General features: G+C 41.2%; 1 protein-coding gene across 1 annotated transcript in view; it reads right to left on the bottom strand.

Annotated features, from left to right (window-relative positions):
* ACOD1 (aconitate decarboxylase 1) overlaps positions 1-27,800 on the bottom strand; it is a 60,903-nt gene that overhangs the window by 19,777 nt on the left and 13,326 nt on the right. Inside the window, exons 3-4 of the mRNA XM_060079778.1 lie at positions 5,085-5,170; positions 4,215-4,320 (exon numbers count right to left, since the gene is read on the bottom strand). Of these exons, the coding sequence (XP_059935761.1) occupies positions 4,215-4,320; positions 5,085-5,170 (192 nt within the window). The remainder of the gene's footprint in view (positions 1-4,214; positions 4,321-5,084; positions 5,171-27,800) is intronic.

The following is a 27,800-nucleotide window of genomic DNA, read 5'->3' as shown; positions in this document are numbered from 1 at the left end:
CCTGGCTATTTAATAAACTCACTTAGGGAGATTTCAGAAATCTGATGCCCAGACCAATGAACCAGTCTCTTGGGGTTCAGTAATTTTTAAGGCTCCCAGGTGATTCTGTTTGCAGCCAAGGTGTGAGCCAGTGGTCCAGCCTAAAGTTCTGGGGCTTACTGATGCTGTTACCCCCTCATGGGTGGTCAGCACTCACAAATGTCCTGGCTTATACTCCAGGATTTCAGGCTTTTCTGTTCCTGATACGTGCCTGACTTTGTGCAGGGCCCCACTGTTCCTCTGATTCTACCCTGCTTTTGCTGCGTCTTTCCCCAGGACCCACAGAACCCTCCAGATGCTGTCTCTGTCTCCTTGCATTTCTGACTTTTGTCTGATTTCTTACAAGTTGTGTCAGGCTCCATTGGGGAACAAATGAATTCTTTGAAGACCCCAAGCATTGAAAAAAAAAAATGTAGGGCCCTTCTGCTCTTTCCCCAACTTATAATAAAAATTAATATTGATGAAGCACTTACTGTATATTATGCACTATTCTAAAAGTTTTACATATGCTGTATTAAAGTAATGTTTAATTTCCACAAAACATCATTATCCCCATTTTATAGATGAGGCAACTGAGGCAGTGAGAGACAAGTAACTAGCCCAAGACAACACAACTGGTACATGGTACAGCCAGGACTTTGAGACAGGCAGTCTGGCCCCAGAGACTACACTAAGCCATGCCAAACAGTAAAATGAGTTTAAAGGAGGCTCATAATGTGATTTTCCCATTGGGTCTACTTTGATGCTCTTTTTTTGGAAATGTCAAATTCTTTCAAAAAATTTTTCTCATCCTTTTGGTGTCCCTGCTTAGCAGATACCTTAAGCACATGCCTATTCCTACTGTCAGGTGATCCACCACTGCTCGGTTAACCCATGTCAGGCTTCCCTGATGTTGAAAGCTTGTGTCAGTGGCCCCCACCAGCCCCGGATATTTGCCTGCAGAGAATGCACCCACTTGATGAGGTTTCAGCCAGTCCCTGGCAGGGCCTGTCTTCCCAAAGCCCACTCGCCAACGTAGGCAGATCCGTTACAAACTCCTTTCCTGCAGCTAACTGAGCACTGGCTTGTCTGTCCTGGTTGTCTCCGCCCCTAGACAGCCTCGGTTCCCTTCCTCACAGGAAACAATGCAATACCTGGTCCCTTTAGGCAAGGAGATTACTTGTTTAGAGCAGTGGTTTTCAAACTTTCTGTGTGTCAGAGTCACCTGGAGGGCTTTCTCAAACCCAGACTTTTTCTAGTCTAGGATGGGACCGGAGAATTGGCATTTCTGACAAGTTCCCAGGTGATGCCCATGCTGCTGGTCCCATGACCACACTCTGAGGACCACTGCCTTAGACCCGGGCTGCTGCGGTGTGGTCCACAGATTGGCATCACCTGGGAGTTTACTAGAAACGTAGAATTGCAGGCCATAGCCCAGACCTCTAGACTCAGAATCTGTGTTTAACAAGTTTCTCAAAATGTGCTATGTATGCACATTACAGTCTGAGAGGCACTGGTTTAGGTCACCTCTCTTGATTCCTTCTGGGACTTTTAATGTCAAACAAAGATAAACCTTATTTGACAGGAATATCCAAAATAGTTACCACATTAAACTATATTCTGGCCACAAACAAGACCCAGTAAGATTATATGGGTGATTTGGGACAAATCCTTCACAAGTCGTTCCAAGCTCCAAATGACTCAGTGTCATGTCTCTACCAGAGGGAGGATGATATGTTCAAAGTGATAGCAATTTAAAAGATTGTTAATATGCACATGCTCAATGCAGCCTAATGCTGGGGGATGGGGGAAAGAGATTTTTAGCTCCTTTTCTATCAGTAAAACAATGGCATAAAATATACACTCCATTTAAAGGTTATTTAGAGTTTGAATACTTTGAAAATCAGTCAGTCAGAAATGAAAACTGCTAATTTTGGGTCACTGAGGGTAAGAGGTGAGGAAAAGGGAAAGCTATTTTCACTGTTTCTTTTATATTTTGGAAAAAAAGATAGGCAGACAAGATAAACATCAAGTTCTTTTTTTAAAAAATAAATTTATTTAATTATTTTTGGCTGCGTTGGGTCTTCATTGCTGCACGTGGGCTTTCTCTAGCTGTGGCGAGCGGGGGCTACTCTTCATTGCAGTGCACAGGCTTCTCATTGCAGTGGCTTCTCTTGTTGCGGAGCATGGGCTCTAGGTTCGAGGGCTTCAGTAGTTGTGGCATGAGGGCTCAGTAGTTGTGTCTTGCGGGCTCTAGAGCTCAGGCTCAGTAGTTGTGGTGCACCAGCTTAGTTGCTCTGTGGCATGTGGGATCTTCCCAGACCAGGGCTCAAACCCTTGTCCCCTGCATTGGCAGGCGGATTCTTAACCACTGTGTCACCAGGGAAGTCCAAGTTTTTTAAAACGTGAAGAAAATAGTTACTGAGATTACTGTTATTTCCCCTGTCTTGATAAAGATTTTTGAATTTTGGAAGTCAAAGGATGAACAATCAGATAAGTCTCCAACACTGTAAGAGAAAATAACTTGCATTTGTCAATAGATTCTGACAAGCTGGGTGAGAACAATCAAGCAATATCAGCAAAGCTACTGCTTCAAACCAAAAAGTGTGGAAAATAGAAGCATTTAAAATGTTTCTGAAGTATAAAATCTAAGTGCTACAGCAATCTGAAACTTAATAATCAAAAATAGCTATCTTTCTTGGGTGCTTACTGTGTGCCAGGAATTAAGCTAAGTGCTTTATCTATATGTTCTACATGATCTTATTAATCCTTGCCAAAACCTTTGGGTTCTACAGTGATTTGTATTTTACAGATAAGGAAACTGAAGCTCAAGGAGGCTTAAGAGTCAGTATGTATATATGCATGTTAATACATGTATACTGCAGTTACACTCTGCATAACCTACTTCCTGAAGAAATAATTATTAGCTTATTTTGCCTGAATGTTGCTGGTAGGAGGATAAAGAGGAATACCTTCACAGATTTACTTAATTTGTCTTTAATTAGGATGAAGAATGCTTCCTGTGACCAGCTGTCTTGTTTTTTTTTCCAGTGCTAAACCCAGAAAATCTCAGGCAAATTGGGACAGTTGATCAGCCTATTGGGATTTCAGGGAAGTGAAGCACTGGAGCCAAGCCTATAAAAGCAGACTGCTTGAACTTTTCTTGAGTTTTAGTTAACAAGCAGTTCTTATGATAAAAGCGAACTAAAAGCACTGAAGGTCTATGCTTAATGGATTAAAGAATGCTGAACCTGCTGTCACTAGAACTGGCTTTTTTTGGTTTTGCTTTGTTATTCTCAGCAGTAGTGATGAATGGCCATATGAGAATCATATTCTGAAGTCATAGATACTGTGATTTGCCCCACCTAAGGGAACACAGGGAAGAAGTCAGCTTTGAAGGACCCTCACTCTGGATATGTCTCCAAGACTTTGTGCCCTTGGACTTTTCTAGCTGGCAAGTGAAAAAGCCTACCTTGCTTGCTGTACACAAGCACTCCTGCTCCCACCTGTGTTTTTTAATTTGGGGTTGTGAGCTTATCTTTAGTGAGGCTTAGTCTGTGAACTTCCACAGCGGCCTGAGTTGAGGGTGTGACCCCTCCCCACCCAGAGTGGGTTTGTATTTGCTTGTATTGGGAGTCCTGGGGTATCATGGTCTGAACATTTCTTATACTAATTTCTGGCCTGGTAGGTGAGGGTCATGAAGGTAGGATAAAAAGTTGAATCATAAATCCATGTAAGGGCAGGCCTATGACTTAATTCTTGGGAGGATACTCTCCCCACTGCCCCCCACTGATAGCCCATATGGAGATGCGCATGTATTCTTGTTGACTTCCTATACTGCTGAGTAATTTTTCTCGTGTACCTAGGGTGACCAGGTGAAATATAGAGCTCCCAGTTAAATCTGAATTTCAGGTAAACAACAAATAATTTTCTAGTATAAGTGTATCACAAATACTGCACCGGACATGCTTGTTTTAAATGTTTAGTTATTGTTCATCTACAACACCAGTTTAACTGGATGTCTTGTATTTTTCTGCTAAATCTGGCAGCCCTGGGTGTACCTTTTATGAGGCTGAGGTCCTTTGGGAAGTCTAGCTTTATAGGGGGTCTCAGTGGTAACTCCCCAATGTGAGGGGGGTGGGTCTCCTGCTTCCATGAAGCCTTGGAAACTTCAGCCCTGGGTTGAGTCAACCCACTTGACTGCTGCACTCTTGGTTCTCTGGATTCCTGCTGCAGTTTTCAGTTTCAGTTTCATTTTCCGCCCCTTGGAGTTCTCTTATTTTCTTCCAAGTCCAGGCATCCCTTGAAGAGAATGTTTGTTACGTTTTGTCCAGGATTTTCAGATGTTTTGAAGTGAAAGTGTTTCAGGTTATCTGGTCTACCCTATCACAGAAGATGGAAATTAGGACATAGGTTCTGAAACAGTCAACTAAGTTCTCTGATATTATATTGGTGTTGGGAAAGTTAACATGCTGTTAAAAGTTAAAAGTCTCCAGGCTTTCTGAGCTATTAATAGGAGGGAGATATTATGCATGATAAATTATATTTGACCAAAGTATAACCAAGTCAGTGGTATGGTGAGATACTTTGAAGTCAGGTTATTATAAAACAAACAATTTCAAATGTACCAAGGGTTAAAGATACATGGGAAGAAATAATTGAAAGAACACCTAACTAATTTAAGAACATGTAATTTGTAAGTCCAGGTGACTCAGCTCCTAGGGTAGTATTATAAACAGATGGTATTATGGGTCACCAAGTATTTGGTGTCCTCCTTGTAGTGCCCCTCCCTGGGAGGGGTACACACCCGCTTCCAGGCCATGTGACTGGGGTCTGGCTAGGGAAGCAGAAGTGCTAGGAAGTGATTTGTGGTTTGTCATATCTCTTTTCTCTCTGCCATGACAATCTTCTAGCAGATATGAAGTAGACTGAGCTATATATAGCCAACCTCTATGATGGATATATAGTGTGAGCAAGAAAAAACCCTTTGTTCTTTTAAGCCACTGGGGTTTTCAGGCTGTTTGTTACTGCAGCACAACTTGGTCTATCTTGACTGACACAGATACCATCGGTCCTCAGGCACCAAGCCAGGCACTGAAGATGCAACAGTGAGCAGATTAGGTGTGGTCTTTCCCCTCAGGGAACTTAGGTTCTAAGAAAAGTAACAAAAATTAATCAAACAGAAAACGTAAAAGTAAAAGTTTTGAAGGAAACCAATTCTTGGTAAAATTAACATGCATTTCTTTAAAATGATACCCCACCTATTTCCAGAAAAGCCTGAAGCTGTTTGCAAAATCAAACACAATGTACAACTTAGACAAGAGACACATTAATAGAGCAGAGGAATCAATGTCATAGGGCCGTGAGATAAACCAATTACCGCAGTAGGGCACAATAATTATTTCTACTTTCTGGAGCTAAGGCAAAAAGGGAGATAGTTGGGTAATACAGTTCTTATTGTTTGACAGCAGAATGCAGGCTAGATCTTTGAGGAACGAACTTTTTCCTGCCCTGAATCAAGAAGCAATTTATCAACTGGGTCTTCATATGAGAGGCATTTCACAACTTAACAGGCAATAACTCTAAATTTGGCCTTGCAGAAGTCACGGGAACATTGTTTAAATGGATATTCCTGGTATAAACTATCTATAAAGACTGAAAACAAAAATCTTAATTAAGGGAAGGCATTTCTGCAGGGAGCTTAGGTAATATAAGCCAGACTGATTGCTTTGTGCTGTCTAACCCATGGCAGGGGTGGGTGGGGGAGGGAACGGCGCTGCTGGAAGAGGGACAAGGAAGCATATGTCGTTAGATGACCCTTGGAACTCTACTATCAGCGGCCTCACATGAGCCTATGGAAGGGGTTGTTTTCGAAGTGGTGGGTGTTTGGGTTTTTTCAACCCAAACCTAACCTTAAATTATGTTCTGTGTTGTTGGCAAGAAGAATCCATCTATCCATTCAATTTAGAGGCCATAAGGAGGCAGAAATGCCAACGTGTTGTAGAAGTTCAAGAGCCTGATTTCTGTCTTCTGTCATCCGTCAGTCCCATGGGACTGTGGGAAGGATCGATATTTTCTTCAAAAAGGAACATTAAATTCCCTTAAATACTTCATTAGCTATTTAAGCACCATAAAACATCCTGTAAGAGATTATTTGTGTCTGAACATTTTAAGAGCTTTTGATGATGGACTGCTTCAGCCAAATAAGGACCTGACAGGCCTTTCCTGGCTCATTAAATGGAGGGGTGGTGGGCATTTAGTCTAGATCAGCGCTGGATTTGGGAAAAGGCCTGCCACATAGTCCTGTCACTTCCTTCATGGAAAGCTGTCACCCTGTGTGGGCCAGGGTGATACCACAGACACCAGCACAGTACTGTGTGATTTCAGCAGGACGTTTGTCAGAGTTTCTCATGATTTCTGGGGCAGGCATGCATCTCCATCCATAAACACAGGTGTTTAAGGAGCATATCTTCTGTAAAATTTCTATAACTGAATATCTTTTCTCACTGAATCTTTATTCTGCTGAATGTCAGAAGTTAAATCTCAGTTGGTGCCAGGATCTCCCCCTCCCTCATCTTCCTGTACCGAGTGGGGAGGTGGGGTGGCGCTATCTCAAGGGATTGGGTAGGAGACACCAGGTGTCAGCTGTCAGGGTGGCGTTGTCATCATCTAACTAAACTGGCTTCAGTGGAGACACCCCTGCTCTTTCTGGCCTCTGGTCTCTGGCCCACCTAAGCCTAGAGATGTGCTGTACAACGTCGTGCCTCTAGTTAACAAAACTGTAGTGTGCACTTAAAAACTGGTTGAGGGCTTCCCTGGTGGCGCAGTGGTTCAGAGTCTGCCTGCCGATGCAGGGGACACAGGTTCGTTCCCTGGTCCGGGAAGATCCCACATGTCACGGAGCGGCTGGCCTCGTGAGCCATGGCCACTGACCCTGCGCGTCCGGAGCTTGTGCTCCACAACGGGAGAGGCCACAACAGTGAGAGGCCTGCGTACCGCAAAAAAAAAAAAAAAAAAAAAAAACTGTAGTGTACACTTAAAAATTGGTTGAGCGATGATGTCATGTCAGATGTTCTTCACGCACACACACAAAAGGGTACAAGGAGACTTTTGGAGGTGCTGAATATTTCTGTTACCTTGATCGGGGTGATAGTTTCATGTGTGTATGCATATGTCCAAACTCATCAAATTACATACATAAAATATGTGCAGGTTTTTGTGTGTCAACTGTACCTCAGTTGATATACGACTCTTTTTAAAAAGCTGTTTAAAAAAAGAACATAATATGTGGCAGGTAGTGGTCTAAATGCTTTTTATGTTAACTTATTGCACTATCACAATAGACCTTATGAGATGGGTACCCATCAGTGTGCCCATTTTTACAACTGAGGCAACTGAGACCCGGAGAGTGAAAAATAATTTACTCTCTCTCACCCAACTAGTAAGTGCTGGAGCAGCTGGGACCAGCACAGAGGCAGACCAAAGTCAGAACCTATGCCCTTAATCCCAGTGTTGTGCTCTCTCCTGAAACACCCTTCCTTTGGACCCCATCACACCAGGCTGTCCTGATTCTCCTCCAGCCCCTCTAACCATGCTTCTCTGTGTCCCCCATGGCTCCTCTTCCTCAGCCAGCCCACTTCACCTGGTGCTGTCTGAGCTCCGCCTTGGCTTCCTTCTTCTCACGCTGAGCCCTCTCACCAGGGGCTCTTTGTAGGTCTCGCGGGCCCTGACTCCTTGATCTGTGTCTGCTTGGCTTGTTCTGCTACCCCAAGCTTCAGGCTCAGACGTTCCGCTGTCTCTTAGCTACCTCCACCTGGATGTCCTTAGGCACCGAATGCATCATCTTTCCCCCTAAAGTGACTTCTGTGTGCTCCAGATCTCACTGGGTCCATCCTCGCTGGAGAACTAGGAGTCACCTGGGCTTTCCTTCTCATCCTCCAGTCTATATAATCACCAAGTTTGGGGACTTTGATCTTCCCCTTGACTGTTGCTCTGGTTGGAGCCCTTATCGGTTCTTACTTTGACAGCTGAGAAGGCCTCCTAAGTGGTCTCTCTGCTTCCAGTATCATCCTCTTCAATGTATCTGCCTTTAAACCCAAAGAGTGTTCTCTCTAAAACACAACTCTTTGTTATTTGTTTGTGGAAATCCCCCAAAGGCTTCCCATCATTTACAGAAGTGTTTCTTAAAAAGGTGGTTCTTGGCTAAGATGTGTCAGAGCCACCTGAGAGGGGAAGCCTTCTGGTCCTTGCTCGGACCTGCTGTGTCATCACCTCTGGGGCTGCAGCATAGGGATGTGTACTTTCATGACACTACCAGAGTGATTCCTAATTTGCCACCCAGATAAAATCTAAGCACCCTAAAAGGACGTGAGTGTGCTGATCTCTATTCATCTCTCCAAACTTCTCTCTTACCAGTCTCTCAGAGTTTCCCCAAATACCCAGCAGTTTATGTGTTCTACCCAACTCCATGCACACACAACTCACTCACTGGATGAAAGAGTGCACCTGCTGAGGTGTCCCTAATCCACCTGGCCTCTGTGGCATAGGCCACACTGCCGTCTGGGGCTAAATCCCCTGGTCATGCCTATGGGACCCTTTGGAGACCACCAGCTCTCAAGGTCCCATCTACCTCCCTTTCCTTCTGGGCTCACAAGGACTGTGGCGCTGCCCAAGCCCACCTCCCATTGTTTCCCACACTTCCATCTCTCCTCTCCCTCTCCGTGGTAGCTTAGAGGAACCATGGGTAGATCGCAGGGCAATGGCTTCTCTACTCTCAGATCCCCAAACTCACATGGAGCCCTCTGTCATCTTCCCTTGGCTGAGGAGGTGGGAGTGGGTGCAGTAAACCTGCTTCCAATGACTAAATATTTTTTCTTTTTTCTTTTCTTTTAATATTTTTTCGTAACTCTATGCAGGTAGTAGCAGAAAAAACAAATGCTCCCTCATTATGTCTACCCCCAAATCTTTCTGTCTCGCACCATACAGGTCAAAATTGCTCTAAAGTCGAGAATGTGATAAATTTTTTCTTGCATTCCTCCTGGTTCTCCGTATAAGGGTGGGTCAAGCGGTTAAATCCAATTCAGGAGAACCCACATCAGCTAGCAGTTTGAGAACATCCCACACTTAGGATAAGTGTTGTCATGGGAGCAGATGAGGTCACTTGAGGGTGTGACGTAGAGCCTGGCCCCTCTAACGTTAGAGAGCAGCTGCATGGCACAGGGAGATCAGCTCGGTGCTTTGTGACCACCTAGAGGGGTGGGATAGGGAGGGTGGGAGGGAGACGCAAGAGGGAGGGGATGTGGGGATATATGTATACGTATAGCTGATTCACTTTGTTATCCGGCAGAAACTAACACACCATTGTAAAGCAATTATACTCCAATAAAGATGTTAAAAAAAAAAAAAGAATCACCTGGAGGGCTTCTTAAAACATGGATTATGACTTCCGGGGAAGATGGCGGAAGAGTAAGACGCGGAGATCACCTTCCTCCCCACAGATACACCAGAAATACAGCTACACGTGGAACAACTCCTACAGAACACCTGCTGAACGCTGGCAGAAGACCTCAGACCCCCAAAAGGCAAGAAACTCCCCATGTACCTGGATAGGGCAAAAGAAAAAAGAATAAACAGAGACAAAAGGATAGGGACGGGTCCTGCACCAGTGGGAGGGAGCCATGAAGGAGGAAAGGTTTCCACGCACTAGGAAGCCCCTTCGCGGGTGGAGACTGCGGGTGGCGCAGGGGGAAAGCTTCCGAGTCACGGAGGAGAGCACAGCAACAGGGGTGCGGAGGGCAAAGCGGAGAGATTCCCGCACAGTGGATCGGTGCCGACCGGCACTCACCAGCCCGAGAGGCTTGTCTGCTCGCCCGTCGGGGCGGGCGGGGTTGGGAGCTGAGGCTTGGGCTTCGGTCAGAGCGCAGGGAGAGGACTGGGGCTGGCGGCGTGAACACAGCCTGAAGGGGCTAATGCGCCACAGCTAGCCGGGAGGGAGTCCGGGAAAAAGTCTGGACCTGCCGAAGAGGCAAGAGACTTTTTCTTACCTCTTGGTTTCCTGGTGCACGAGGAGAGGGGATTAAGAGCGCCGCTTAAAGGAACTCCAGAGACGGGCGCGAGCTGCGGCTAAAGGTGCGGACCCCGGAGACGGGCGTGGGACGCTGGGGCTGCTGCTGCCGCCTCCAAGAGGCCTGTGTGCGAGAGCAGGTCACTGTCCACGCCCCCCTTCCGGGGAGCCTGTGCAACCCATCACTGCCAGGGTCCCGGGATCCAGGGACAGCTTCCCCGGGAGAGCTCGGGGCGCGCCTCGGGCTGGTGCAACATCATGCCGGCCTCTGCCGCGGCAGGCTCGCCCCGCACTCCGTGCCCCTCCCTCCCCACGGCCTGAGTGAGCCAGAGTCCCCGAAGCGGCTGCTCCTTTAACGCTGTCCTGTCTGAGCGAAGAACAGACGCCCTCCGGTGACCTACACGCAGAGGCGGGGCCAAATCCAAAGCTGAGACCCGGGAGCTGTGACAACAAAGAAGAGAAAGGGAAATATCTCCCAGCAGCCTCAGGAGCAGCGGATTAAAGCTCCACAAACAACTTGATGTACCCTGAATCTGTGGAATACATGAATAGACAATGAATCATCCCAAATTGAGGAGCCGTGTGGATGAAAGATTCTTGGTGCTGCAGCCAGGAGTCAGTGCTGTGCCTCTGAGGTGGGAGAGCCAACTTCAGGACACTGGTCCACAAGACACCTCCCAGCTCCACATAATATCAAACGGCGAAACTCTTCCAGAGATCTCCATCTCAACACCAGCACCCAGCTTCACTCAACGACAAGCAAGCTACAGTGCTGGACACCATATGCCAAACAACTAGCAAGACAGGAACACAACGCCACCCATTAGCAGAGAGTCTGCCTAAAATCATAAAAAGTCCACAGACACCCCAAAACACACCACCAGACGTGGACCTGCCCACCAGAAAGACAAGATCCAGCCTCATCCACCAGAACACAGGCACTAGTCCCCTCCACCAGGAAGGCTATGCAACCCACTGAACCACCCTTAGCCACTGGGGACAGACACCAAAAAAAATGGAAACTACAAACCTGCAGCCTGCAAAAAGGAGACCCCAAACACAGTAAGATAAGCAAAATGAGAAGACAGAAAAACACACAGCAGGAGAAGGAGCAAGATAAAAACCCACCAAACCTAACAAATGAAGAAGAAATAGGCAGTCTACCTGAAAAAGAATTCAGAATAATGATAGTAAAGATGATCCAAAATCTTGGAAATAGAATAGACAAAATGCAAGAAACAGTTAACAAGGACCTAGAAGAACTAAAGATGAATCAAGCAACGATTAGAAACACAATAAATGAAATTAAAAATACTCTAGATGGGATCAATAGCAGAATAACTGAGGCAGAAGAACGGATAAGTGGATAAGACGTGGAAGATAAAATAGTGGAAATAACTACTGCAGAGCAGAAGAAAGAAAAAAGCATGAAGAGAACAGAGGACAGTCTCAGAGACCTCTGGGACAACATTAAATGCATCAACATTCGAATTATAGGGCTTCCAGAAGAAGAAGAGAAAAAGAAAGGGACTGAGAAAATATTTGAAGAGATTATAGTTGAACACTTCCCTTATATGGGCAAGGAAATAGTTAATCAAGTCCAGGAGGCACAGAGAGTCCCATTCAGAATAAATCCAAGGAGAAATATGCCAAGACACATATTAATCAAACTGTCAAAAATTAAATACAAAGAAAACATATTAAAAGCAGCAAGGGAAAAACAACAAATAACACACAAGGGAATCCCCATAAGGTTAACAGCTGATCTTTCAGCAGAAACTCTGCAAGCCAGAAGGGACTGGCAGGACATATTTAAAGTGATGAAGGAGAAAAACCTGCAACCAAGATTACTCTACCCAGCAAGGATCTCATTCAGAGTTGATAGAGAAATTAAAACCTTTACAGACAAGCAAAAGCTGAGAGAGTTCAGCACCACCAAACCAGCTTTACAACAAATGTTAAAGGAACTTCTCTAGGCAAGAAACACAACAGAAGGAAAAGACCTACAATAACGAACCCAAAACAATTAAGAAAATGGGAATAGGAACATACATATTGATAATTACCTTAAATGTAAATGGACTAAATGCTCTCACCAAAAGACACAGATTGGCTGAATGGATACAAAAACAAGACCCATATATATGCTGTCTACAAGAGACCCACTTCAAACCTAGAGACACATACAGACTGAAAGTAAGGGGATGGAAAGAGATATTCCATGCAAATGGAAACCAAAAGAAAACTGGAGTAGCAATTCTCATATCAGACAAAATAGACTTTAAAATAAAGACTACTAGAAGAGACAAAGAAGGACACTACATAATGATCAAGGGATCGATCCAATAAGAAGATATAACAATTGTAAATATTTCTGCACCCAACATAGGAGCACCTCAATACATAAGGCAAATACTAACAGCCATAAAAGGGGAAATTGACAGTAACACATACATAGTAGGGGACTTTAACACCCCACTTTCACCAATGGACAGATCATCCAAAATGAAAATAAATAAGGAAACACAAGCTTTAAATGATACATTAAACACGATGGACTTAACTGATATTTATAGGACATTCCATCCAAAAAGAACAGAATACACATTTTTCTCAAGTGCTCATGGAACATTCTCCAGGATAGATCATATCATGGGTCACAAATCAAGCCTTGGTAAATTTAAGAAAATTGAAATTGTATCAAGTATCTTTTCTGACCACAACGCTATGAGACTAGATATCAATTACAGGAACAGATCTGTAAAAAATACAAACACATGGACGCTAAACAATACACTACTTAATAACGAAGTGATCACTGAAGAAATCAAAGAGGAAATAAAAAAATACCTAGAAACAAATGACAGTGGAGACACGATGACCCCAAACCTATGGGATGCAGCAAAAGCAGTTCTATGAGGGAAGTTTATAGCAAGACAATCCCACCTTAAGAAACAGGAAACATCTCGAATAAACAACCTAACCTTGCACCTAAAGCAATTAGAGAAAGAAGAACAAAAACACCCCAAAGTTAGCAGAAGGAAAGACATCATAAAAATCAGATCAGAAATAAATGAAAAAGAAATGAAAGAAATGATAGCAAAGATCAATAAAACTAAAAGCTGGTTCTTTGAGGAGATAAACAAAATTGATAAACCATTAGCCAGACTCATCAAGAAAAAAAGGGAGAAGACTCAAATCAATAGAATTAAAAATGAAAAAGGAGAAGTAACAACTGACACTGAAGAAATACAAAAGATTATGAGAGATTACTACAAGCAACTCTATGCCAAAAAAATGGACAACGTGGAAGAAATGGACAAATTCTTAGAAATGCACAACCTGCCAAGACTGAATCAGGAAGAAATAGAAAATATGAACAGACCAATCACAAGCACTGAAATTGAAACTGTGATAAAAAATCTTCCAACAAACAAAAGCCCAGGACCAGATGGCTTCACTGGCAAATTCTATCAAACATTTAGAGAAGAGCTAACACCTATCCTTCTCAAACTCTTCCAAAATATAGCAGAGGGAGGAACACTCCCAAACTCATTCTACGAGGCCATCATCACCTTGATACCAAAACCAGACAAGGATGTCACAAAGAAAGAAAACTACAGGCCAATATCACTGATGACATAGATGCAAAAATCCTCAACAAAATACTAGCAAAGAGAATCCAAGAGCACATTAAAAGGATCATACACCATGATCAAGTGGGGTTTATCCCAGGAATGCAAGGATTCTTCAATATACGCAAATCAATCAACATGATACACCATATTAACAAACTGAAGGAGAAAAACCATACGATCATCTCAATAGATGCAGAGAAAGTTTTCGACAAAATTCAACACCCATTTATGATAAAAACCCTGCAGAAAGTAGGCATAGAGGGAACTTTCCTCAACATAATAAAGGCCATATATGACAAACCCACAGCCAACATTGTCCTCAATGGTGAAAAACTGAAACCATTTCCACTAAGATCAGGAACAAGGCAAGGTTGCCCACTCTCACCACTCTTATTCAACCTAGTTTTGGAAGTTTTAGCCACAGCAATCAGAGAAGAAAAGGAAATAAAAGGAATCCAAATTGGAAAAGAAGAAGTAAAGCTGTCACTGTTTGCAGATGACATGATACTATACATAGAGAATCCTAAAGATGCTACCAGAAAACTTCTAGAGCCAATCAATGATTTTGGTAAAGTAGCAGGATACAAAATTAATGCACAGAAACCTCTGGTGTTCCTATATACTAATGGTGAAAAATCTGAAAGTGAAATCAAGAAAACACTCCCATTTACCATTGCAACAAAAGGAATAAAATATCTAGGAATAAACCTACCTAAGGAGACAAAAGACCTGTATGCAGAAAATTATAAGACATTGATGAAAGAAATTAAAGATGATACAAATAGATGGAGAGATACACCATGTTCTTGGATTGGAAGAATCAACATTGTGAAAATGACTCTACTACCCAAAGCAATCTACAGATTCAATGCAATCCTTATCAAACTACCACTGGCATTTTTCACAGAACTAGAACAAAAAATTTCACAATTTGTATGGAAACGCAAAAGACCCCGAATACCCAAAGCAATCTTGAGAACGAAAAATGGAGCTGGAAGAATCAGGCTCCCTGACTTCAGACTATACTACAAAGCTACAGTAATGAAGACAGTGTGGTACTGGCACAAAAACAGAAAGATAGATCAATGGAACAGGATAGAAAGCCCAGAGATAAACCCACGCACATATGGTCACCTTATCTTTGATAAAGGAGGCAGGAATGTACAGTGGAGAAAGGACAGCCTCTTCAATAAGTGGTGCTGGGAAAACTGGACAGGGACATGTAAAAGTATGAGATTAGATCACTCCCTAACACCATACACAAAAATAAGCTCAAAATGGATTAAAGACCTAAATGTAAGGCCAGACACTATCAAACTCTTAGAGGAAAACATAGGCAGAACACTCTATGACATAAATCACAGCAAGATCCTTTTGGACCCACCTCCTAGAGAAATGGAAATAAAAACAAAGATAAACAAATGGGACCTAATGAAACTTCAAAGCTTTTGCACAGCAAAGGAAACCATAAACAAGACGAAAAGACAACCCTCAGAATGGGAGAAAATATTTTCAAATGAAGCAACTGACAAAGGATTAATCTCCAAAATTTATAAGCAGCTCATGCAGCTCAATAACAATAAAACAAACAACCCAATACAAAAATGGACAGAAGACCTAAATAGATATTTCTCCACAGAAGATATACAGACTGCCAACAAACACATGAAAGAATGCTCAACATCTTTAATCATTAGAGAAATGCAAATCAAAACTACAATGAGATATCATCTCACACCAGTCAGAATGGCCATCATCAAGAAATCTAGAAACAATAAATGCTGGAGAGGGTGTGGAGAAAAGGGAACACTCTTGTACTGCTGGTGGGAATGTGAATTGGTACAGCCACTATGGAGAACAGTATGGAGGTTCCTTAAAAAACTACAAATAGAACTACCATATGACCCAGCAATCCCACTACTGGGCATATACCCTGAGAAAACCATAATTCAAAAAGAGTCATGTACCAAAATGTTCATAGCAGCCCTATTTACAATAGCCCGGAGATGGAAACAACCTAAGTGTCCATCATCGGATGAATGGATAAAGAAGATGTGTCACATATATACAATGGAATATTACTTCAGCCATAAAAAGAAACGAAATTGAGCTATTTGTAATGAGGTGGATAGACCTAGAGTCTGTCATACAGAGTGAAGTAAGTCAGAAAGAGAAAGACAAATACCGTATGCTAACACATATATATGGAAGTTAAGAAGAAAATATAATATCATGAAAAACCTAGGGGTAAGACAGGAATAAAGACACAGACCTACTAGAGAATGGACTTGAGGATATGGGGAGGGGGAAAGGTAAGCTGTGACAAAGCGAAAGAGAGGCATGGACATATATACACTACCAAACGTAAAGTAGATAGCTAGTGGGAAGCAGCCGCATAGCACAGGGAGATCAGCTCGGTGCTTTGTGACCGCCTGGAGGGATGGGATAGGGAGGGTGGAAGGGAGACGCAAGAGGGAGGGGATATGGGAACATATGTATATGTATAACTGATTCATTTTGTTATAAAGCAGAAACTAACACGCCATTGTTAAGCAATTATACTCTAATAAAGATGTAAAAAAAATTTAAAAAAGAACATAGGGCTAGTAAATTGAGGAATGTGGATTCAAAACCAGGTATAATTCTAAAGCCTTTGCTATTACTCTCCATATTGTAGTAGCTAAAGACAAGCCCTGTCTCTGAATCTCCTGAACTTGGGGGTGGAGATGGAGAGAGGAATATAAGATTAAGATGAGCTTGGGGAGATAAGGCAGTTCAGATTACTCATATTCTATTCCATGATTCCCACCTACCATCAGGTATTCTACAGAAAGCCTTCCATCCAGCAAAGTTTTTCAAGTAAATCTTCATTGACCAAGGTAAATTTTTATGTCCCACAAAAGCTAAGACTCAGAAAAGAAAATGTAAGTTACAGAAAATTTTATTAGCATCTACTGATCAAAAATAAGTATATGGGACTTCCCTGGTGGTCCAGTGGTAAAGAATCCACCTTCCAAGGCAGGGAACATGGGTTCAATCCCTGGTCGGGAAACTAAGATCTCACATGCCGCCGGGCAGCTGAGCCTGCGTGCCACAACTACTGAGCCTGCATGCCCCAATAGAGAGCCCATATGCCGCAAACTACAGAGCCCACGCGCCACAACTAGCGAAGAGAAAAAAACCCTCATCCCACAACTAGAGAGAGGCCTGTGCGCCGCAACGAAAGATCCCGTATGCCTGAGCAAAAATCCCACGTGCCACAACTAAGACCTGACGCAACCAAAAAAAAAAAAAAAAAAAAAAAAGTATATGTTGCCCTCTAGAGGTAAATTGATTTTTGATAAGCATATTCAGAGTTTGTGTAGGGTCTCCTTGAAAATGTCTTCTCACCACAACCTTCAGGAAATGAATGACTTTTCACTTTTACTAGCCTTCCACATTAAGAAAATAAAGTGATTCAAAGTCTCAAGTAAAAAAAATAAATAAATAAAATAAAATAAAACATGGATTATGGACCCCATCCCAGAATTTCAATAGGACTGCAAGAGGGGCCAGTATTTTGCATTCAGGATGGCAGGATTTAGCAAATAAAAATACAATATCCCAACTAAATTTGAATTTCAGGTAAATAACAAATTTTTAAAGGATAAGTATATCCCAAATATTGCATGCAACATACTTATCCTGAATTTTTTATCATAAAATTTATTCATTGCTTATCTGAAATTCCAGTTTGACTGGGTGTCCTGTATTCTATCTGGCAACTAGATTTGCATTTCTAGCAAGGACTCTGGTTGCTGGTCTGGACACCGCAGTTTGGACGAGCGTGAGTGCAGAGCCCTGGGCAATACCAGCATTTAACCAGCAGAAGAATCTGAGCGGGAATATAAGGAAGGCAGCAGAATTAAGAGTGTTTTCTCAGAACCCAAAGGAGGAAAAAGTTTCAAAGACACGGAGTGATCAACAGAGTCACATGTCACAGAGAGTTTGCGGGAAGCTGAGGATTGAAAAGAAATTAGATTTGGCAATGAGGAGGCCTCTGGGGATCTTTGTCATTTTCAGCGCATTAATGGGGGCAGGAACAGTGTACAGTGATGAAGAGAGTGGGAGTGGAAGAGTGGAGATGACAGTTTGCATGTGATTGGTGGGGCTCCATTGTGAAGCGATATAGCGGGGGATACAGGGGCACTTGAGGGTATTTTTTTTTTTTTTTTTTTTGCAGTATGCGGGCCTCTCACTGTTGTGGCCTCTCCCATTGTGGAGCACAGGCTCCGGACGTGCAGGCTCAGCGGCCATGGCTCACGGGTCCAGCCGCTCCGCGGCATGTGGGATCTTCCCAGACTGGGGCACGAACCCGTGTCCCCTGCATCGGCAGGTGGACTCTCAACCACTGCGGTACCAGGGAAGCCCGAGGGTATCTTTTATGAAAGGAGACAGGGAATATATTTATGGCCAGACAAGAAGTCAGTAGAGAAGGAACGTCGGAGATTACAGAAGACAGAGAATAGCAAATGGGGCACAAGGGCAGGGGATCACCAGCTGGGGTAGCAAGAGAAAGGTGGAACGAGGGAGAAAAGCTGGGAGGGTAGTAGCTGGACGGGGTGCAGACTCAGCATCCCAGCCCAGGGCAAACTGTTGGATGTCAGTTTTACAATTTGGCCCCTAAAGGAGAAAGAACATCTGCTTAGAAAAATCTCTGCTGACACTGAAGGTTACTATTGCAAAGTAGAAAACCGTGTGTGTGTGTGTGTGTGTGTGTGTGTGTGTGTGTAGGGGTGCTGAATAATACATTAAAAAATTCTGTGTGCTTAAAAAAACTTTTTTTGCTGTAATTTATTCTTTGAGTCTCCTTTGCATTCGGTTTTATGAGGCCATATTCACAATTTTCCAAGATTGGTTTTTCCTCCTCAGGGCATTCTTTTTCTCATGGAGTAAGCCTTTTTAATCTGCTTTTGGGGGCTTCAGATTCTCATTCGTTTGTACCTCGTGTATTTCTTTTCAGGGCTGCACTTCGCTGGAGCCCACAAACATCCCCACCCAACCTCACTGGTTTGTCTCTGATGCTTTTTCTTCTTGCCTTTCCCACTAATTTCTGTGTCAAGTTAAAAAACATTGGTCTTACATATTCAATAACCTAAATCCTACCATTAAAGCATTGTTTTACTCTGTAGTATTAAAATGATCTCAAGCTCAGTTTGTTTAAAAGGTCAGAGTTTCTCAAATTGTAATCTTGGGAGCATGTGTCCCAGAATCATTTACTGACTTAGGCTTTAGGTGGTGTCTAGAAGGACAAATCTCTTATGAGCCACAGAAAACCATTTTGAGAAATCCTGGAAGGAACAGGAGTTTTGGGGCAGAGCCACCAGGCTCTACCTCCTCTACTTTTGCCCAACTGGCCTGTTCTCTGCCGGGGTCAAGCTGACCACAGGAAGGAATACTCCTTCTTGTTCTATTTCTTTCCTCCTCTCTAAAGTGCGTTAGGTGAATGTGGTGATTAGAGCTCTAGCAGGCTTTTCGAACCATGAGGGGAATTTGAGGATGGAAGCTAGTGATAGGGTAGACCAGGAAAAATAGAGGACCTGGGTCCTTGATTGTGTGGACACACACTAAGGTGACCACCAATGAGTCACACCCTCAATGAAAGTGTAATGCCCTTTCATTGAGTTAGGATGAAACCCAGGACTTGCTTCTTCTAATCAATTGACTATGGCAAGGGAGATGGAATATCGCTCCCATGTTTATATTACATTGTATGGCAAGGGTGAAGGAATTTTGCAGATGTAATTAAGGTCCCTCATCAGTTGTCTTTTAATTTGTCAAAAGGGAGATTATTCCAGGTAGGCCTGACCTAATCAGGTGAGCCCTTTAAAAGAAGGCCTATGCCTTCCCTGAATTCAGATATCACAACCAGCAGGGAGTCTTTTCCTTTGTTTCTGGCCTTGGAGAAGTAATGCTCCAGGAATTTTACAGCTACAAGGCAATAAGTTCTGCCAAAAACCTAAGGGATTTTTCCCTTGTTTTCAGAAGGGAATGCAGCCAAGCCAACACCTTGATGTCAGTCTTGTGAGAACAGCCCCAACTAAGACATAACCAGACTCCTGACCCATGGAAATTGTGAGATAATCAATGTGTGTTGTTTAAAGCTTTTAAGTTTGGGCTAATTTCTTATGCAGCGTAGAACACTAATACATTGATGTCCATGTTGTTACTGTAACAGCCCAGGGATGCCTACCTCCAGGCTTCTTTTACATGAGCAAGAATTAAATTTCTTGCTTCTTTAAGCCATTGTGATTTTAGATTTTCATTAGGCATCTTAACCTAAATTTAACTGATTCATTGAGTAATGAGGAAGGACTTATGGAAGATCAATCATTTGTGGTTGACCTTGAAAAATGAATACAGTTTTAGAAGGTGGAAACTGGGTGGCTGGACGTAGAAAATCATTTTCATGGGACAGAATGAATAAAGTAGAGTAGTAGGTATTTTGAAGAAAAAAAGAATAATTCAGTTTCACTAGTTTGAGTGAGATGAGGATAGAAAGGTAGATTAGAGCCGAGTCACAAATCCAAAGGGGCTTGGGGATTATTTTTCAAGCACTGGAGAACATGGAGATTTTCTGACCAAGGTAGTAGCATGATCAGAGCTATGACTTATTTTCATTTAGTTATTTATTATTTATTTATTTATTTATTATTTAAAAAATAGAAGTATGTTTATTTACAACATTGTGTTAGTTTCAGTTGTACAGCAGAGTGATTCAGTTATACAAATATGTACGTATATTCTTTTTCAGATTCTTTTCCATTATAGATTATTACAAGATAGTGAATATAGTTCCCTGCACTATACAGTAAATCCTTGTTGCTTATTTATTTTATATATAGTAGTGTGTATCTGGTAATCACAAACTCCAAATTTTTCCACCCCCCGCCCTTTCCCCTTTGGTAACTGTAAGTTTATTTTCTATGTCTGTGACTCTGTTTCTGTTTTGTAAATAAGTTCATTCACATCGTTTTTTCTTAGATTCTACATATAAGTGATATCATAGGATATTTATCTTTCTCTGTCTGACTTACTTCACTTAGTATGATAATCTCTAGGCCTATCCATGTTGCTTCAAATGGCAATATTTCATTCTCTTTTATGGCTGAGCAATATGCCATACAATGTAATATAAACATGGGAGCTGAGTAATAGTCCACTCTATGTATGTGTATGTATATATGTGTATGTACATATATAATATCTTCTTTACCCATTCAACTGTTTTTCAATTAATTAATTAATTAATTAAAAAATTTTATTGGAGTATAGTTGATTTACAATGTTGCGTTAGTTTCAGGTGTACAGCAAAGTGATTCAGTTATACATATACATATATTCTTCCTTTTTCAGATTCTTTACCCATACACGTTATAATAGAATATTGAATAGAGTTCCCTATGCTATACAGTAGGTCCTTGTGTTGGTTATCTATTTTATATATAGCAATGTATGTATGTTAATCCTAAACTCCTAATTTATCCTTCCCACCCATGTTTCCCTTTTGGTAACCAGAAGTTTGTTTTGAAATCTGTGAGTCTGTTTCTGTTTTGTAAATAAGATCATTTGTATCATTTTTAAAAATTAGATTCTACATATGAGTGATATCATATGATATTTGTCTTTCTTTGTCTGACTTACTTCACTTAGTAGGATAATCTCTAGGTCCATCCATGTTGCTACAAATGGCATTATTTTGTTCTTTTTTATGGCTGAGTAATATTCCATTGTATATATTTACCACATCTTCTTTATCCATTCCTCTGTTGATGAACATTTACATTGCTTCCATGTCCTAGCTATTGTAAATAGTGCTGCAATGAACATTGGGGTTCATGTATCTTTTTGAATTAGAGTTTTAGTCCTTTCTGGATATATGCCCAGGAGTGAGATTGCTGGATCATATGGTAGCTCTATTTTTTGTTTTTAAAGGAACCTCCATACTGTTCTCCATAGTTATGCCTTATTTTTACAATGCAGTATGAGTCAGTTCTCTTCTTTTTTTTTTTAACATCTTTATTGGAGTATAATTGCTTTACATTGTTGTGTTAGTTTCTGCTGTATAACAGAGTGAATCAGCTATACATATACATATATCCCCATATCCCCTCCCTCTTGCGTCTCCCTCCCAACCTCCTTATCCCAGCCCTCTAGGTGGTCACAAAGCACCGAGCTGATCTCCCTGTGGTATGTGGCTGCTTCCCACTAGCTATCTATTTTACATTTGGTAGTGTATATATGTCAATGACACTCTCTCACTTTGTCACAGCTTACCCTTCCCCCTCCCCATGACCTCAAGTCCATTCTCTACGTCTGTGTCTTTATTCCTGTCCTGCCCCTAGGTTCTTCAGAACCATTTTTTTTTTAGATTCCATATATATGTGTTAGCATATAGTATTTGTTTTTTTCTTTCTGACTTACTTCACTCTGTATGACAGACTCTAGGTCCATTCACCTCACTACAAATAACTCAATTTTGTTTCTTTTTATGGTTGAGTAATATTCCATGGTATATATGTGCCACATCTTCTTTATCCATTCATCTGTTGATGGACACTTAGATTGCTTCCATGTCCTGACTATTGTAAATAGTGCTGCAATGAACATTGTGGTACATGACTCTTTTTGAATTATGGTTTTCTCAGGGTATATGCCCAGTAGTGGGATTGCTGGGTCGTATGGTAGTTCTATTTTTAGTTTTTAAGGAACCTCCATACTGTTCTCCATAGTGGCTGTACCAATTCACATTCCCACCAACAGTGCCAGAGGCTTCCCTTTTCTCCACACCCTCTCCAGCATTTATTGTTTCTAGATTTTTTGATGATGGCCATTCTGACGGTGTGAGGTGATACCTCATTGTAGTTTTGATTTGCATTTATCTAATGATTAGTGATGTTGAGCATCCTTTCATGTGTTTGTTGGCAATCTGTATATCTTCCCTGGAGAAATGTCTATTTAGGTCTTCTGCCCATTTTTGGATTGGGTTGTTTGTTTTTTGATATTGAGCTGCGTGAGCTGCTTGTGTGTTTTGGAGATTAATCCTTTGTCAGTTGCTTCGTTTGCAAATATCTTCTTTCATTCTGAGGGGTGTCTTTTCGTCTTGTTTATGGTTTCCTTTGCTGTGCAAAAGCTTTTAAGTTTCATTAGGTTCCATTTGTTTATTTTTGCTTTTATTTCCATTTCTCTAGGAGGTGCGTCAAAAAGGATCTTGCTGTGATTTATGTCATGGAGTGTTCTGCCTATGTTTTCCTCTAAGAGTTTGATACTGTCTGGCCTTACATTTAGATCTTTAGTCCATTTTGAGTAAATTTTTGTGTATGGTGTTAGGGAGTGTTCTAATTTCATTCTTTTACATATAGCTGTCCAGTATTCCCCACACCACTTATTGAAGAGGCTGTCTTTTCTCCATTGTATATTCTTGGCTCCTTTCTCAAAGATAAGGTGACCATATGTGTGTGGGTTTATCTCTGGGATTCCTATACTGTTCCATTGATCTATATTCCTGTTTTTGTGCCAGTACCATACTGTCTTGATTACTGTAGCTTTGTAGTATAGTCTGAAGTCAGGGAGCCTGATTCCTCCAGCTCTGTTTTTCTTTCTCAAGATTGCTTTGGCTATTCGGGGTCTTTTGTGTTTCTATACAAATTGTGAAATTTTTTGTTCTAGTTCTGTGAAAAATGCTCTTGGTAATTTGATAGGGATTGCATTGAATCAGTAGATTGCTTTCTGTAGTACAGTGCTTTTCACAATGATGATTCTTCTTGTCCAAGAACATGATACATATCTCTCCATCTTTTTTTATCATGTTTAATTTCTTTCATCAGTGTCTTATAGTTTTCTGCATACAGGTCTTTTGTCTCCTTAGGTAGATTTATTCCCAGGTATTTTATTCTTTTTGTTGTAGTGGTAAATGAGAGTGTTTCCTTAATTTCTCTTTCAGATTTTTCATCATTAGTGTATAGGAATGCAAGAGCTTTTTGTGCATTAATTTTTTATCCTGCTACTTTACCAAAATCATTGATTAGCTCTAGCAGTTTTCTGGTAACATCTTTAGGATTGTCTATGTATAGTATCACCTCGTCTGCAAATAGTGACAATTTTACTTCATCTTTTCCGATTTGGATTCCTTTTATTTCTTTTACTTCTCTGACTGCTGTGGCTAAAACTTCCAAAACTATGTTGAATAATAATGGTGAGAGTGGGCAACCTTTTCTTGTTCCTAGTCTTAGTGGAAAAGGTTTCAGTGTTTCACCATTGAGAGCAATGTTGGCTGTGGGTTTGTCATATATGGCCTTTCTTATGTTAAGGTAAGTTTCCTCTATGCCTACACTCATAAATTTTTTATCATAAAGGAGTGTTCAATTTTGTCGAAAGCTTTTTCTGCATCCATTGAGATTATCATAAGGTTTTTATCCTTCAGATTGTTAATATGGTGTATCACATTGATTGATTTGTGTATATTGAAGAATCCTTGCATTCCTGGGCTAAACCCCACTTGATCATGGTGTATGATCCTTTTAATGTGCTGCTGGATTCTGTTTGCTAGTATTTTGTTGAGGATTTTTGCATCTATATTCATCAGTGATATTGGTCTGTAATTATATTTTTTTGTAGTATCTTTGTCTGGTTTTAGTATCAGGGTGAGGGCAGCCTTGTAGAATGAATTTGGGAGTGTCCCTTCCTCCGCAATTTTTTTGGAAGAGTTTGATAAGGATCCGTGTTATCTCTTCTCTAAATGTTTGATAGAATTCACCTGTGAAGCCATCTGGCCCCAAACTTTTCTTTGTCGGAAGATTTTAGCCACAGTTTCAATTTCATTACTTGTGATTGGCCTGTTCATATTTTCTATTTCTTCCTGGTTCAGTCTCGGAAGGTTGTGCTTTTCTAAGAATGTGTCCATTTCTTCCAGGTTGTCCATTTTATTGGCATAGAGTTGCTTGTAGCAGTCTCTTATGATGCTTTGTATTTCTGCGGTGTCCGTTGTAACATCTCCTTTTTCATTTCTAGTTTTATTGATTTGAGTCCTCTCCCTCTTTTTCTTGATGCATCTGGCTAATGGTTTATCAATTTTGTTTATCTTCTCAAAGAACCAGCTTTTAGTTTTATTGATCTTTGCTATCATTTCCTTCATTTCTTTTTCATTTCTTTCTGATCTGATCTTTATGTTTTCTTTCCTTCTGATAACTTTGGGTTTTTTTTTCTTTCTTCTTTCTCTAATTGCTTTAGATGTAAGGTTTAGTTGTTTATTTGAGATTTTGTTTATTTTGCTTCCATGTCCTGGCTGTTGTAAATAGTGCTACAATGAACACTGGGGTGCATGTATCGTTCTGAATTAGAGTTTTAGTCTTTTCTGGATAAATGCCCAGGAGTGGGATTGCTGGACCATATGGTAGCTCTATTTTTAGTTTTTAAATGAACCTCTATACTCTCTTCCATAGTTATGCCTTATTTATTTTTATTTTTATTTTTTTTTGTGGTACGCGGGCCTGTCACTGCTGTGGTCTCTCCCGTTGCGGAGCACAGGCTCTGGATACGCAGGCTCAGCATCCATGGCTCACAGGCCTAGCTACTCCACGGCATGTGGGATCTTCCCAGACTGGGGCACGAACCCATGTCCCCTGCATCAGCGGGCAGACTCTCAACCACTGCACCACCAGGGAAGCCCTATGCATTATTTTTAAAATGCAGTATAAGTCAGTTCTCTTTAGGTTGCAGAAACTTATCTCAAAGTAAATTTTGTCTCAAAGAGATTTATGGGAAGAGAAGCTGGGGGAGAGAAGAAGGAACAGGAAAGAGAAGCCACGGACATCAGCAACCACAACAAGAGACTCCTGTCCTAAGGGGTCTTTCTCCTCTCCTCTCCTCTCTATTTGACTTCATTCTCTGCTGTGCTAAGTTTCTTATGGCTGGAGCATCACCTCTTACAGCTGCCCATTAAAAGGGAAGGAGTGGACTTCTCTGCCAGCTCTGGTTCAAGACATCACTTCTGGAAGCTGCACTTTGATTGGACAATCTTGGAATAACTCCCAAAGGCCAAGGGTGGGATATGATGATTGGCCTGGCCTGTGTGTGTGTGTGCACGCCTGTGTGATGTCTGCTACTAGAAAAAGGAGCTTGGGGGATAAAAACAAAATAGGTGGGATTTCCCTAGTGGCGCAGTGGTTAAGAATCTGCCTGCCAGTGCAGGGGACACAGGTTCGAGCCCTGGTCCGGCAAGATCCCATGTGCTGTGGAGCAGCTAAACCCATGTGCCACAACTACTGAGCCTGTGTGTTGCAACTACTGAAGCCCACGTGCTGCACAACAAGAAAAGCCACCACAATGAGACGCCCACACACCGCAGCAAAGAGTAGCCCCCCTTCGCCGCAACTAGAGAAAGCCTGTGGGAGCAAGGAAGACCCAACATGGGCAAAAATAAAAATTAATTAATTAATTTTAAAAAGAAAAGATACAGAGTGAGCATCTTAAAAAAAATAGGTGTGATTTGAATTTCACAATTTTTTGTTTTTATGTCAGGGTCTCAGGGACAAATGACACATTCATATGATTACACTTCCACCAAGGGAATAAAATTTTAGTTGAATTTCCATTTAATTTAGGAACTGAAGTATGCACAAATGCTTATTCATAATTTTTCCAATTATTTCTCCTTACCACTATCATCGTCAACCAAACTATAAGCTATATAATTAAAACTAGTTTCCACTATATAAGTTTTTAAGTGTTCAATTATTAATTTATTGTGTGTCCAAAGTGTGTGAAATACTGTATTATGTTTATGATATCCATCACTGGAAGAAAAGAGAATTTCAGAGTAGCTATTTACAGGTACCTCCAAGTTCTCAAAATAATCTCAGTGAAATACAACTTCTTGCTTAAGGAAGCAGCACTCTTTCGCTCAAATATGTTAGTAGACTTACATAAGTAATAATTAAATAAATTTTCAGATCATCTAAGAACTATACTATTTTAACCTGTACATTTTACTGTACATGCTTTGGGTATCTGTGAAAAGTTTAGGGTCTTTTTCTAAATTCTTGGATATATTGATCATCTATACAATTTATTTGAAAATATTCAAACACATTAAGTTGACTCAAATCTGTAACTGACATACATGACAAACACCATCTTGGGAATTAAAGATACCAGCATTTAAGATGCCTGAAATGTATTTTTTAAAAATGTGGCTGAAATACTTCCTGGAAGACTTGCAGTCAGCTCCCCGGTGGGTGCAGCTGATACTTTTTACCACTAGGTGCTACTCTTCCTCCATCACATATGAATCTAGTCTCAAAAGAATGTTGTGCATGCAAAAGCAACAAACTTCTCTATCTCCTGGCTACTGTTTGAACCCAAGATACAGCTTTACCTCGAATACTTACTTATCGTCATAACCGTTTGAGCACTCAGCACCATAGATGGTGAAGTTTATTTCTGCTTTCTGTAGTATCATCCCACACCAGGTGTCAGAAAACTAAAGACTATCAATACCTCTAGTTGCTGTTAATTCTTCTTAATGGAAGGAAGCTACAGGGTTAAAAAGATAGTTGACTTACCCATGATTTCTCCCTGAAAAGGTGATATATTGTAGTATCTAAACAATTTTACATGTGAGATGATTAAAAATAGAAAATTCTGAGCTATGAATTATGTATAGTTAATCAACCAAAGGTATTATTATTGATATACTTACTGTACATCCATGAAAGAGGGAAATGTATAGCATCTGTTTATAGTGTCCTGCTAACTATTTTGAGGTAGAAGATAACTTTTTGTTTGACTTTCTTGGAAGCATTTCTCCCACCCTCTGCCTGTGAATGCACAGTGAACATTTTTGAAGATGAAGAGGACATATACCACCCTCATGTTTATGTCTACCAGGCCCTTTCGAGAAAAGAGTCATACATTTTACCAAGGCATCTGATTTTAAATTCACCAATTCTAAATACTGAAATTTTAAAATTTTCTCTCCCCAATGGATAAAAAAGTATGAGGCAGGAAATAATTAGAAGCTAAATACACTGTGATCTAAAAAT

The sequence above is a fragment of the Mesoplodon densirostris genome, chromosome 17, assembly GCF_025265405.1.
Source record: "Mesoplodon densirostris isolate mMesDen1 chromosome 17, mMesDen1 primary haplotype, whole genome shotgun sequence".
Classification (NCBI taxonomy): domain Eukaryota; kingdom Metazoa; phylum Chordata; class Mammalia; order Artiodactyla; family Ziphiidae; genus Mesoplodon; species Mesoplodon densirostris.
The sequence above is the reverse complement of the archived record's forward strand: the minus strand, read 5'-3'. Positions and strand labels throughout refer to the sequence as shown.